Genomic DNA, 14,050 nt, shown 5'->3' with positions numbered 1-14,050 from the left:
CCGCGATTGCATTATGATATGGTGGGAGGTTTACACTTGAATAGTACTTTTCACCTCTTAAAAAGCATTAAGAACTAGTACTACGTGCTGTCTCGCCAACAAGACCATGTAAATAATATATTGTGAGAAAACGAGTAATTGGTGCATATGATAACAGTTATCTAAACGCCTTATACTCATACACTAAAATAATTTGAATAACCATATGTCTTTCAAACACATTGCACAACACGGTATTATAAATGTAAAGATACAAAAGTATCATTGTTAAGAAAAGTTATCCTAAATTATCACAAATGCAAATCATGACTTATAGAAACGAATAAAGAAGACCAAATATACACACCAGCTCTTAGTGATGTCCATCATGATGATAACGCCATTAGTCCCCTTGTACACATCTAGGAACTCAGCGTCCAATGCAGCTTCTTCTGGGACCTCTATTTGCTGGTTTTCCAGTTTTAAACCTTCAAAACGTTTCTTTTTCTTTCCACGATCTACTACGTCCCACACTTCTACTTTCACCACGTCATCTGTCGCTTTATAACTCCACTGAATACTTGCTACCTGCAAAACAAGCCAATAATAATAATAATAATAATAATAATAATAATAATAATAATAATAATAATAATAATAATAATAATAAGTGGCAGTGTCACGTCTATATCACTAGGAAGAAAGGAATCGGGTAGGAAGGAAGCGAGCTGGGACCATTAAGTTAGGTACCATCCTGGCATTCGCCTGGTGTGAATGACGGAAACCTCACTCAGGATGGCTGGTCTGAAAAGATTGTTATACTTTTTCCGCCAAGTGCCCCCACCGGGAATCGAACCCCGGACCGCTTGCGCCAAAGGTCAGAGCGTTAGCGGCTTCACTATGCGGGACCACTAGTAATATATTCTTGGGACGCATAAAATCTATTACAGTTTTTATTCTATAGCGATCAACGTTAAAATTGGAAATGGTTGATGCTACTTCCGGTTTCAATAGTGAGTTAAAGTAGAAGATGGTATCTACTCTTCGAACGCTAAGTCAATTCCAAGGAAAACTACTCCTCGCTCCCTCTCTTATCGTTATTGCTTTATGATATCAATATTGGAAATCGAAAGTTCTAGTGGATTTCTATCACTTCGGGTTTTTGTAGAGAATTAAGGATGAAGGTGAAATGCATCTTGGGATGCTTAACTGATTGTAGGACAGCGTTTATCGCTATCTACTACTGTTTTCGCACTATGGTAATCAACGTTAAAACTGGAAACGGTTTATTTCTATCACTTCTGGTTACAATATCACCAGCCACGAACTCGATTCCTAACGTTTGATCTTCCATATCCTAGCCAAAATTGATGTAATCTATCAAGTAGTTTTTGGGATCCCCCCCCCCTGCCCCCAGACAGACAGAGAGATACCGAAAATGGTTGATTTCTACCATTTGTCCAATTTAAATATCATGCCCATCAACGAGCTCGAGTCCTACAATTTCACCCTCTACATTTTGGACAAAATTGATGGTAATTTATCAAATAGCTTTTGAGATCCTTTTGTTTCCCGGACGGACGGACACACAAGTAAATATATAAACGAGTTTTTGGTAAGTCGAACTCCTTAAACATCATGTATAAACTATTTGGCAGAAGAAGGAACGAATGGAAGAAAATTAGGTGCTTATCGTCTGCTTTTAGTTTGTCCCTTTTCTTACTCATTCCTAGATATAAAGGTTTGGAAGAAGATGACAATCGACGGCTGATACTTCTGCAGTAATTACATATCAAAAACAGCACACTGAAAAAATGCAATTAATAATTTATAGTGGAATTTAATCGAAACTTTTTTTTTTTTTTTTTAACTATCAGAATGTGAAATATTAGACTCGCCCTTTAAATGATTAAGCTACATTTCAGAACCACTCGAGCTCTATCTTCAGGTGAAAAGATTAAAATTATGGTTGGGGAAATTTTTTTCAATATATAAGTTGTTCCTCTCAAATCTCCTCATTTCAGTTAATTGTAGAAAAGAAAGTATGAATAATATGGCAATGAAAAAAAAAAAAAAAATATTCTCCACACACTAATACATCTCCCGTGTGCTAGCAGCAACAATATCCAGTTTGTATTCAACTTGTTACCATGTTTTCTGTTACTGTTGTAATAATATCACGGATAAGGGTTTGTAAGTCTGGGAAGTAATTCACTAGAGTCACAAACACACGCTCCTTGACGTAATTACAAAGGAAAAGTCCATCAAGGTCCGGTGAACGTTGCGTCCACCATAACGGTCCATTGCGTCCACTACAGCGATTAGGAAATGTCGAACTGAAGAACCTCCGAACATCCAAACTCCAATGTGAGGAAGCCCCATCGTTGGAAGATGATGTTTGGTTGTACAGCAACTACCTGGGGGATACGAACTACTACAACATGCCTTAGTACATACAGAACCTGTTTTTCATTACACCATACCAAATATTCAATTTTGGGCTATCGCGGACATGTTCTCTGTTCACATATAAGTTTTCAGATCCCCAGATCTGTACGTTATATCGGTTGACAATCTCTGACACGTGAAACGTTGCTTCGTCTGAAAACATGATTTGTCAAGAAAGTGAGGATTCATGTCGACACGCTACAGCATTTCCACATCAAATCCTAGAAACTTACTGAACAACAGCTTAACTGATTTAGCATTAGGTGCCACTTTTCCGTACGCTCGTCTGAAATTTCTCAGCATACCACACTACTGCCATGCGCTTTGTTAAACAGTCCCATTTTAATTTATGCGAACGTGGCGCTGTGTAGTGAGCTGATTGTCAACTTCAAGTCATGAAAACAAAAAGTTAAAATCTGGCATTTCATAAGTTATTTCACAATTCATCGTATTATAATTATAGCGATTAATTGAAATTAGGGAGATTTGAACGGAACACGCTGTAGATCTAAAACTATGGTACATACCTTGTTCAAATCATCCAAGCCCAGATTTAATTCAGGGAATTTTGTTTTAATAAAAAGAAGTTTTCATTAATGCTGCTCTCCAATCTTGTAAAACTACTTTTCTTTCTTTCTTTTTTTTTTTTTTTTTTTAATCTAATATTCGTGATTACTTTTTAAATGCTGGAATGGTCCTGCAATACATTCTGCAAGCATTGATGTCCTCCTCCCCCCCCAAAATAAATAAATAAATAAATAAATAAATAAATAAAAAGCATTGATGCACAGAGGACACAGCAGACATTCTGACGTAGCTCTGCTTGTATAAGGTATTTCTTACAAAATCTGCGGACAAAGAATAGTATCCTTAATATTTTTACCAATGTTTCACATCATATTTTTAATCCTTGCACTTGAGGGAAGATCGTCAAGATTTTGGAATATCGTGAAGTAGAACTTATACATTTGAATGGTGTCTCAGTTTGGTAATTATACTGTTTTGACAACAGCTTACAAAATATATATTTTATAAGTTGGATTACGGCAATACACCTTTCACGTCAGAGAGCTGTGTCTAAGCACTACAGGAGTTCCGTAGCCGATACAGAAATGTGCGGTGACGAAATGTGGCGAGTGGTAACGATAGTGTATCATTCAGTCAAAAGCACAAAAAGAGCAGTGGCGTAAAGTAGAGGAAGAAAGTGGAAACGCCATAACAATACGTTAGAAAGACTAACAACGTGCATGAATCAAGATTGAAGCGGAACGTGGGTGCAGCGCTCAACAATGTTTTCGGGGACTTCATGACGACCTTTTCGCCAAAATGAAGGAACCAATTCGCAGAAAGCACTATGACAGAAGAGAAGCCACCATCCATCCAGTACGGATGGAACATCGACAAAGACTGACAAACTAACAATGTTCAACGCTATTCACACGTGTGGTAAAAGGTAATAGAATGCGAAGAGGTGTCCTCCTGTGCATAAAGCCAAGTATGAATTACAACAATGTTGCCAATACTTTTTTTTTTTTTAATCCAACCTTTTTATTAATGCACTCAATTCACTTCCCATTCTTCCCTTTCTAAATTTAGTTGTTAAAACCTGCTAATAAATACGTAAACTAAAAGAAAAGAAAGAATACCTGAATTTCTTCCGTGGGAATGTACTCTTCTATGAACTTCTGTCCTTGAAGTCTTTTAAACAAACATGTCTTTCCTACATTTCTGTCTCCTTTGATGATAATTTTCACTGAAAAGGAAATAAAATCACCTTTCATTTAAAAAAGAATCAAGAAAAGATGACTCAGCTACACTTATGTCTACATAGGGGATTCTTTCTCAACAGTGCCTAAAGTATAATTATAAGAAGGTCGTCCAGAAACCAAAGAACGATTTGGCATGGTTAAATAAAAACAAAAAGTACCAGTACAAAACTTTATTTACACAGCTATACGACCTTACTCTATTTTTCTATGTAATCACCATAGTTGTCAAGACACTTGTTATAACGTGGGACCAGTATTTCAGTGCTGATGTTATACTCATCTGCCACCAAAGATCTGAGTTAGACTGTCACAGTTTGCTTAACTTCCTCATCATTTACAAACTGTTTTCTACCTCAAAATTCCTTGTTTCGGGAATAAGTGAAAATCACTTGGTGCCAAGTCAGGACTTTAAGTAGGATGACCAAAGACCACTTCTTCCGAAACAAGTGATGGCCTCCCACTCCGATCTTCATCATGCACACTAGTCCTTCCTTGATTAAACATTATGCACCATTTTATCATTGATGACTCGTTCACTGCACCATCGCCATAAACATTCTATATTTGCCTATAAATTTCAATAGGCTTAACTTTTTGCGCGTTCAGAAAGCGAATAACACTCCGTACTTCACATTTGGCGGAATTTTCAATTGGCGCCGCCATTTTGAATCGTTGCAAAAACAAGTAGTGTAACTCCACAACATTGAGATTTATCTCACACTGAGGTGAAGGCATGGGCACCCGAACAAAATTTTCTGGGGGGGGGGGATCAAATCCCTGGTTGTAATATTACTTTTGGTACTTTTTATTTGTATTAAGAAAATCTTAAGAAATATAATACATTTTCGTGAGCCAGGGGGGCACGGGCCCCACCCTACCCTCCCCTTTGGGCGCCCATGGGTGAAGGAAGAGCTAACTACGCAATCGCAGTAATGGGGGATCGGCGCCGCGCGCGATCGTTCTTTACTTTCTGCACGACCCTCGTATAATTCCTTGGAGTATATCTCACATTCCCATCTTTTTGAAAAAAAAAAAAAAGTTTAAAGGCTTCTGTGCAAAAGTATTCACTTAATTTATTAAAGGTAATAAAGATATAGTGAGGAACCATGGAAATGTTTACCTTTCTATAAACTGTCAAGAATGATGTGCTTGCAGCCCACATCCTTTGTACACTCTTTTGCATGGAAGTTTCTTTATAGGTCTAAATAAGGTATCTATTTATTGTAGACACTCAGATTGTAGTATTCTTGGAAGTTCCTTTAAATATTTTTATTTTTGCAGAATTCAATTAAACAACATTCTTCATTGTCTTCTCGAAATGAAACGAAATCTTTTAAGGTTTACGTCCATGATTATGTCGGCTAGGCTAAAGCAGACGGTGATGATGAGAAATGAGTGAAATGGAGGAATGAAAAAAGTGGGATGAAACGGGAGAACCCGGAGAAAACCCACGCACACGGTGTTTGTCCACTACAAAACTCATTTGGCGCGAGCTGGGATCGAACCAAGGACCCCATACACCAGAGGTGAACGCTCTACCATTGACCCACACATCATATTCTCGAGCCTTCTTCACCACAATCTTGTATTTCCTTGAACCTTTCATATTCTCCTAATTTTGTTGTTCCATTTCTTAACATTCCTCTTCTTTTCCCAATCTTTCGTTGCAACTAGAACTGCCTTTACAATTACGCTCAATGTTATTCATTGTATTTGGTTTAAAACCTTCTTCCATGTCAGCCCTGTAGCCTTGCGTAGCGTAGTCGCTAACGCTCTCGCCTTCGGTGCGAGCGGTCCCGGGTTCGATTCCCGGTGGGAGCACTCGATCGAAAAAGTGTAAAACGCTTTTTCAGGCCAGTCACCCTAAATGAGGTTTTCCTCATTTCACACCAGAGAAATATAGGTCCTGGGAGTAAGTTATAGGTCCCAGATCGCTTTTTTTTTCCTTCCCTTTCCCCGGATAGTGTGCTCGCTGAGGGACGCCATCTCTCAAACATGACGATCAAAGTGGCCTTATACGCTGAAAGCCCAGAAATCTAATCCTAATCTTAATCAATGTCAGCCTATTTCTTTATTGCTAAACTAACAGTACTGAAACAAGATCTGTGATTGAAGCTAAGCAACAAGATAGCGCCTTTATGGCTAATGAGAAAGAGGCTTATGGGTACTGCGGGACAGATTCTGCTTCCACCAAGAAATGTAACAATGCATGGCGCTATAAATTTTAGATAGCACATCAGACATGGATTAGCACATCCCACAATAAAGAAGTTGAAACCACAGATAATAGATGGCACCTCCTTTCATTTATTGCATTATAAACAATTTCTGGCGAAGTACAATAGGCTCTTTAATTAGGTTCAAAATAAAAAACAATACCAAATGACCTCTTTTTTATGCAGAAAGTTCAACATTTCAACTATTAATTGATTTCTCAAATTGTCACTAACATACTGGCATCAATTCTAAACAACAAAATAAGAACATAGAAGAATTGACACAGCTTATATAAATAAAAATCATTACACTTCATAATTTTTTGCGATACTTTCCACAAGAAAACTTTTAAAAATAAATCAACTTTAAAACAAGTACTCTGGCACATTTTGATAAGACTAAAACCATTAACTTTTCGAGTGTCCTGGAAACCTTAACAGGTGGTTATGTTCCTGGAATGATTTCGACAATCAACACTTGTTACCTTCGACTGCGAGATACTAAATGATTCTGTAGCTTCGGCCTTAACGGAGATTTTAAATTGTGTGACTTTTAAATTATATGTGTAAAACAATTCAGATTTTTACACATGCTATAAGTTGAAGAAATCTGCCTCTGAGTTAGAGAAGAACAAAAAAGCAACTGAAATGAACTATTTTAAACTGAAAAAAAAGATGTAAAAAAAGATGTAGCGTTTTAGATTGGTTAATTTATGTATACTGACATTAATAAGTTGCGTTAGTGACGGTATGACTTACGTGATCACTAACTTTAAATATATATATATATATATAGCTGATTTTAATGCTTTGTTAATTTAGTTTAAAAAAAAAAAAAAAAAAAAAAAAGATCAAGAATCGGACCCAATTAATACTTTTCTACAGCTTTGGATATTCGAAAGAACTATACTTACTATTGTATTGCACTCCTTTTGCAAATTTCCGTTGTAGACTATGTGACATAGCCTGTAACCCTGGTGGTGGGGTCGATGAACTGCCATCACCCTTTCCCGTAAGACGTCGCAGTGCTGAGATCATAGTGATGCTTTAGAACTTCCTTGTAGAAACAGCACTCAATAACTTCCGGGAAATATACTCCTTAATCTGAAACGAAACAGATAGTGGGATTCTAAATATACTGAACTTTCATATTAAGTTGTAACAAATTGTACTCTTTAGTAGTTGCTAGATAGAGTGATTGACATGTCAATGCATACCTCATCATAACAATCAAGTATTAGCTCATATCTTTACTGACATAAGCTCTAGGGTGCGTATTTCTAAGAACAAAATCTTACCTTGCACCCCTTACTCCGATTCTATTTAAGGTTCCGAGCTCCATCGTGAATAAGCGGTTAGCGCACTTACCTTTGACTCGGGTTCGATTCCCGATGGGAGTTCATGTGGTTCAGACCCCACGTTAAGCTGAAGGTCTACGTCTCGTCTCATATAGCCTCGCTGCTGACAGGGACGCTAAACTAAAAAAAAAAAAAAAAAAAAAAAAAAAAAAAAAAAAAAAAAAATCATATCAAATCAAACCAAAACTTATTTAAGATTCCATTTCCACAATATTTCAGGCTACTCTGAGTTCATGGTCAAGTGCAATATCTGATGTAAGGAGAAACTATTACTTCAATTCGCTTATATAGATTGTTCTTTGTCCTGAAAATTAGAATATATATATATATATATAGAGGAACCAAATTTGTCAATAAATTACAGCACAGACAGGTACAAATTTTCTACAATTTAAAACTCCTTTTAGTGAAGGCTTATTTAAAAAAAATCAATATCAGCACCATCTACCCTAAAAACTCACATTGAAAAAATATCGTAGATTTAGTGATGGTTATTACCTTCTATTTAACACATTTACTGCCAAAGCGAAATCGGTATGCATTCGTGGGGCCATTTTTATTGGAGGAAAATATGTATCAAAATAATCAAATAATTTCTGGGAAAAAAGTGTCAGAAGCAGAAAACTAAGGATTGCGAATATCTTTCTGAGGCCGGAGAATTTATTTCACCATTTAAAACTTATGTGCTTGTGCATCACCAGTGATTCACAAGTATGCAAAGCCTGTGAATCACAAATTATGCACTTGGCTTTGCAAAGTACACCTACTGTGAATCGACGGTGATGCACATAGCGGTCACCGTGATAATAACCCTTCCACAATACTCGAGGCCATTTATGTACTTTTCACTGACATTTAAAAAAAAAAAAAAAAAAAAAAAAAAAAAATAATTATTGCTAGTGCTGTAACTTTTGTAAAATTTTGTTTCAAATTAATGCTATTGTACGTTATTTATACCAACTGATACGATTTTTTCTTCACTTTCAGAGATACATCTGAAACTGAAATAAATTTTCTGCTTTTCTTTCGTAAGAAAATATTTTGCTTACCGTTATAACAGTTGTTGCTATGTTCCTATGATATTACTGTACGACCAACGATTGTATATATTAAATATGACTATTCAATTCTTGTGAAAATAATTTACATTGTCTCATACGGCCCTCGACGCCAGTCCACTTGTGGCTGGCCCACTCCCTGTTCCAACTTATACATCCCTGCACTAATGCAACTCCTCCCTAAACAAACACTTTCTAAGGAAGTACGAGTGGATATTTGGCAGAATATTTATTTATACACCAACAAAAAATACTGAAATCATTCACGAATTCTTAGTAGCAGTTTCGAAACTATATATTCCAACGCAGTGAGAAGGTAAGCATTTACTGCTTTCGTTATTTGTCAGTAGTGTGTAGTTTGTTACACTTTAAAAGTTCTAAGGTACTAATTTTGCGCAGAAATACAATATAGATGCATACGTATTTAGGGATGAGCAAAGAAAGCATGAAAATAAGAAATAATTGTGATATTTAGGAGTGAAGGATGAAAATGAAGCAGAAGTAATTGTAGGTACGGTATATCAAAATAACAGCAAATAATTAGTATTACAACGCTGAACACAAGCTCATTTTCTGTCATTCGAGACCGCTCTCAGCAAAAGCTTAGCCATTTTAATTATTTACCGTATAGAACCTATTGTGAAATAAACTAACATATTTCTTCCATAGATTTTACAAATGCATGCCCAATAGTCATAGCACTGGTGCATGTTTTTCGCATGAATAATGCAGTATCAGTTAACACGTATGTTATCAATCTGTACACAATTATTTGGGAACATGCCAAGAAAATAACTCTGCAGAATGGATTAGGGCATCACTTAAAGCAAGGAAAGTTACGTAATATTGGTAACTCTTTACTTTGGGCAAGCCAGTGATATCCTGTCAGTACATAGTATTGCCGAACGAGCGTTAGCGAGTGAAGGCGGGTTAGTGGCCCGCAGGGCACGTTTTCTGTCTTTTCTTCTTGGGAACTGTAACTATAATTGCGAAAACCGGTTCAGATGAATTGGTTATTGTCACTGTCTTGCCTAAAGTAAAGACTTTCCCGCAAAATAATTCGTTCAACTTGACAGTTTGCAGAACTACACAGAAATTACTTCCCGTTTTATTCCTCTTTTACTTTCAGTAACATATTGAAACTATAAACCTACATCTCCGCCGACCCTCGACAATTTCCGCCCGTATTAGTTTTCGATGATACGATATATAATAGAATTATTCTTCAGGTCTTTTTGAAAAAAAAAATACCTTGACTTGTCAAAACTTCATGCTTTAAAATGGATTCACTGACGCCCACTCTCATTTCAAAAAGACGTAAATTTAAGTCTCATCACAGAGATTACCCGAGCCAATTTGATAAGGAACCTTATTATTGCAGAATTGTTTTAATATAAAGGTTATGAACATGCATTGTGTTCAAAATAAATGTGATGCACTTGCACTAAGAAGTTCATGACCTCTACCATGTAGTTTTAAGCTACTTGCGCTGTCAAAATACTATTAAATATTAAACGTCACTCATGTTAAACTTATTTACCTATAAATGCTACAAACACATGATACAGAGCTCCGCAGACATTTAAGTTATACAATTATGTTTAAACACAAGCATAAATATTTAAAATAGTAAAACAACATTGTAACTTTCATCTGCCATCTGTCACAAACAATAGAACAGCATTACCCGTGCGTTGCAGTGTTGACAATTATTATTGTTCATACCTCATGAAAAGTGTGCACCGCGAAATTCCACTATATATCTTCCAGGGAATTGCGTATTCATGTAGTCCATTTAGTATCGTGCTTTGAGTGAAATGCGCCTTAAGTAAAGCATAATCTTTGCCAAAATCTCAATCTTGACACAACTCTTATTTATAAATAGAGAATTTCTTAGCGAAAATATGTTTTGGTCGAGTTTGTTATTCCTGTCTTGTATGAAATAATGAGATTGAAAGCTTATCTTTAGAAATGTGTACGAATTAAATCAAAATGCCATTTTCATCAAGACTTCCTTACTGAAAACCTGTATCTCAAAACCTTGCCTCAGATGGATTATGAAACAGTAATTCACTTTTGAAGACAAGTGTTGAGATTTCTTTTTAAATTAAAATGATTTTTCATTAAAGGCCTTATTCCGTGCCAGTCTTTGGAAGCGTTCGGAACATAACATGACGCAAGACTTGCAAAGATCATTTGTAACTGCTCAGGCGTAAGTGCAAAACCTCGTAACTCATCAAAACCAAACTTTCCAGGAGATCAGAAAAACCATTCTGCTTTTACATTATTTTATATGCGGTACGAGGTTTTAAAAGTTCGTTTTTCAGTTTTCTTTTAACTAGGTTTCCGTTCACGAGCTTTTGCACACACGTAGATTCAGATGTGGGGAACTGAATGCAACCAAAATCTAAAATTCCATAAAAAGTGGAGATACGAGGTTTTGCACTTTCGCCTGCTTAAAAAAAAAATAAATAAAAATAAAATAAAAATAAAATCGAATGCGTTGTCACAAACCATTCCTAAATGTGTTCTTTGCCTTCGCAACGATTGCGGGGCGTATCCAGAGCAAAACATTATAAAAAACAAAGAAACAAATTATAACTCTTGTGCTGATTATTGCAAATAAAAGTGCAGCTTTTGTGTTGTGTTGATGCAAACCATTACAGTAACTGCTATCAGTGAAAACGCCAATTTTACTTTGGACAAGGGCAGAGGCATTTTTGGAGATATAACCACTACCAGGTTATAGAAGGATTTTTTGTGGATACTCTGTATATTTCGTAAAGACAGTGATTATTATTTTCGATTTGTACTTTATTCTGCGACGCATATAAGTTCTTTCTTCGGTGGGAATTGCTTCTTTCCCACACAATTGGACAAAGAAGTCTTTCATCGCTTTTTCATATATATGTTTAAAACATTGCTTTTGGTGAGAACGTTTCAGTTAGTGACGAACCATTTCAGTATTTCTCCTTGACTTATTATATGCACAATATATATTCTGCAGTGTTTTCTTTAATCGCTTATGGAAATATTGCAGTAGTTTAGAGAAATACGGGCTGACCAGATGTTCCAGTGACCAAAGTGGCACCAACTGCGTTGTTTCGCAGCTCGTTATCTGTACTTTCTCACGCCAGAGTTATCGCCGTGTCTAGTGCATTATAGGCAGTTGACTAAAATTAACACAAATTATTTTCCGTATTCTGCTTGCATGTGCATATAGGTGCTTTAACTGAGTGGTTTTTGAAATGAACTGCCAACCCTCTTTAATCGACCACTGCAGCCCGTACCTTGAGTTTTGGTGCTCAGGGAGTTTGACTCCGGTATTGTACGCAGCCATCACGCACGTTGCGTCGGGAACCAAGTACGATTGTGTGTTAAGGGGTACAAGCTATTAGACGGCGAAGGACGTTTTCTTACGGCTAGCCCCCCAACTAGTGAAGTCCCAGGTCCGCAGACCTTGTGCGTTTAAAATGTTATACACGCGCCCTCCAGCATTTGCATTCTACTTTGGAGAATTTCTTGTTTAATTTGCTGAAGATTCATCTGGTGCAGCAACTGGATCCCTCGTGGAATTGTCCTAACAACTTTTCCCCAGTGCTAATCTCCCAAGTGCGTCAATGGTGTGAGAGAAGCATTAGCAGTGAAATCTGAATTATAATCATATATATATAAAGGGCTACATTGCATAAAAAGGCAAAGTGTGATTTCAGTGATGAAAATTATTACACATATTCTGTGTCGTGTTGTGTTAATTTCTCTTCGTTATTTTTTTTTTTATATAATAGTGTTCTAATAAATAAGTATAGTGTTATTTAATCCAGTGTGTTTTCGTTGTTTGTATGAGTGATGTTTGTGTGCGTTATGGTCTGGATGACCGTCTGATCGTCCGTGAGGTTTTCGAGACTAAACACCCGAACTTCTCGGCGCCTAATGCTCATCTCATCATTGAGACCGACGAGCGATTTGGGAACAATTTGTAACTCTTCTTGGAGATGCCCTTCGTCCTGTCCAGGTAAATTTCATTTACCACGAACAGCGACCAGATTACACGGAGTGGTTACAAATAAATGTTCACCCAAACAGAACCCTCGAATTGAAACGGTTACAGAGAATCAGCTATTTTTATGTACACAACAGTTGCGAAGCGTACTATGAGGCTCTGAGGCCGAGCCTAATCTGTTTTCTACCGTATATTTTCTTTGTCTTTGGTTCTTATAAAATAAAATCAATACCTCAACATTTCGTTTTTCTCGGTAACAAAATAGTAGTCAGTACCCACCTCAAGTCGAGTTTTTATGTAATTTTATTGAAGTGTAATTCTTCAGGGGTACACTGAGAAAAAAAATTGTAGGTGGCATACTTAAAAACGTAGGTTACATTCGTAATTCCTGTAGTTTCTGGACTTAACGTACAACCGTATATAACATCCTGCAGCAAACGTATAGCTGAAAAAGTATGTATTATACGTACTGTCTGCATAAGTGCAATGACGTCATTCGTGTGACGTCATCTGCAGTAACAAGTATATACGGAGGTGATATCTAGCTTTGTGACGTCAGGGTCGTATGTAGCATGTGGGTTAATAATGACGACATACACTGACTATCAGGACGGAGCATGATTTCAAGAAGTATGCAATATACGTTCTGTACGTATGTTTCTTGCGTTCAACCCCGAGACAGCATCTATATTGTACTTGTGCCCCATACGTACGACTAGATACAGTATACGTATTGTACGTATGTATTATACAAATTTTCCTTATGTCGCACACAGCTTGTCCAGATACAGCATACAGAATATCCGTATGCACCATACAGAGTGCATATATGTAGCTTACAGACTGTCTGCATGCAGCATATAGATTATACGTATGTCGCGTACAGGTTGGCCATATGTAATGTATAGATTGGATGTATATAGCTAATAGGTTGTCCATATGAAATATACAGATTTTACCTGTATCGAATACGTATTGCCTTCTTGTAATGTATGGATCGGACATATGCAGGATCTAGAGTGTACGTATAGTGCACCATTATTAAAGTGCTGCAACATACTGCAAAGTGCATGATACATTCTTACTGTAATGTTGTCAAATATTGTTTTACTCTGTATGAAAACAAAAATAGCTTAAAATATGGTTGATCTCCTTTGTGCCAATAATAATAAAATTAACAATACTACACTTTTCAAATCTTAGTTTGGAGCAGTGAAAC

The 14,050-nt window shown here is 36.6% G+C and overlaps 1 protein-coding gene across 1 annotated transcript in view; it reads right to left on the bottom strand.

Annotated features, from left to right (window-relative positions):
• Positions 1–10,515, bottom strand: part of LOC145690069 (rab-like protein 6) — a 58,857-nt gene extending 48,342 nt beyond the window's left edge. Inside the window, exons 1-4 of the mRNA XM_081764587.1 lie at positions 10,369–10,515; positions 7,327–7,516; positions 4,074–4,180; positions 347–567 (exon numbers count right to left, since the gene is read on the bottom strand). Of these exons, the coding sequence (XP_081620713.1) occupies positions 347–567; positions 4,074–4,180; positions 7,327–7,450 (452 nt within the window). The 5' untranslated portion in view covers positions 7,451–7,516; positions 10,369–10,515. The remainder of the gene's footprint in view (positions 1–346; positions 568–4,073; positions 4,181–7,326; positions 7,517–10,368) is intronic.
• Between the last annotated feature and the right edge of the window lie 3,535 nt (positions 10,516–14,050).

Source organism: Thermobia domestica, chromosome 7 (assembly GCF_964235325.1).
Source record: "Thermobia domestica chromosome 7, izTheDome1.hap1.1, whole genome shotgun sequence".
Lineage (NCBI taxonomy): Eukaryota > Metazoa > Arthropoda > Insecta > Zygentoma > Lepismatidae > Thermobia > Thermobia domestica.
Note: the sequence above shows the minus strand (reverse complement) of the source record. Positions and strands in the feature narration are given on the sequence as shown.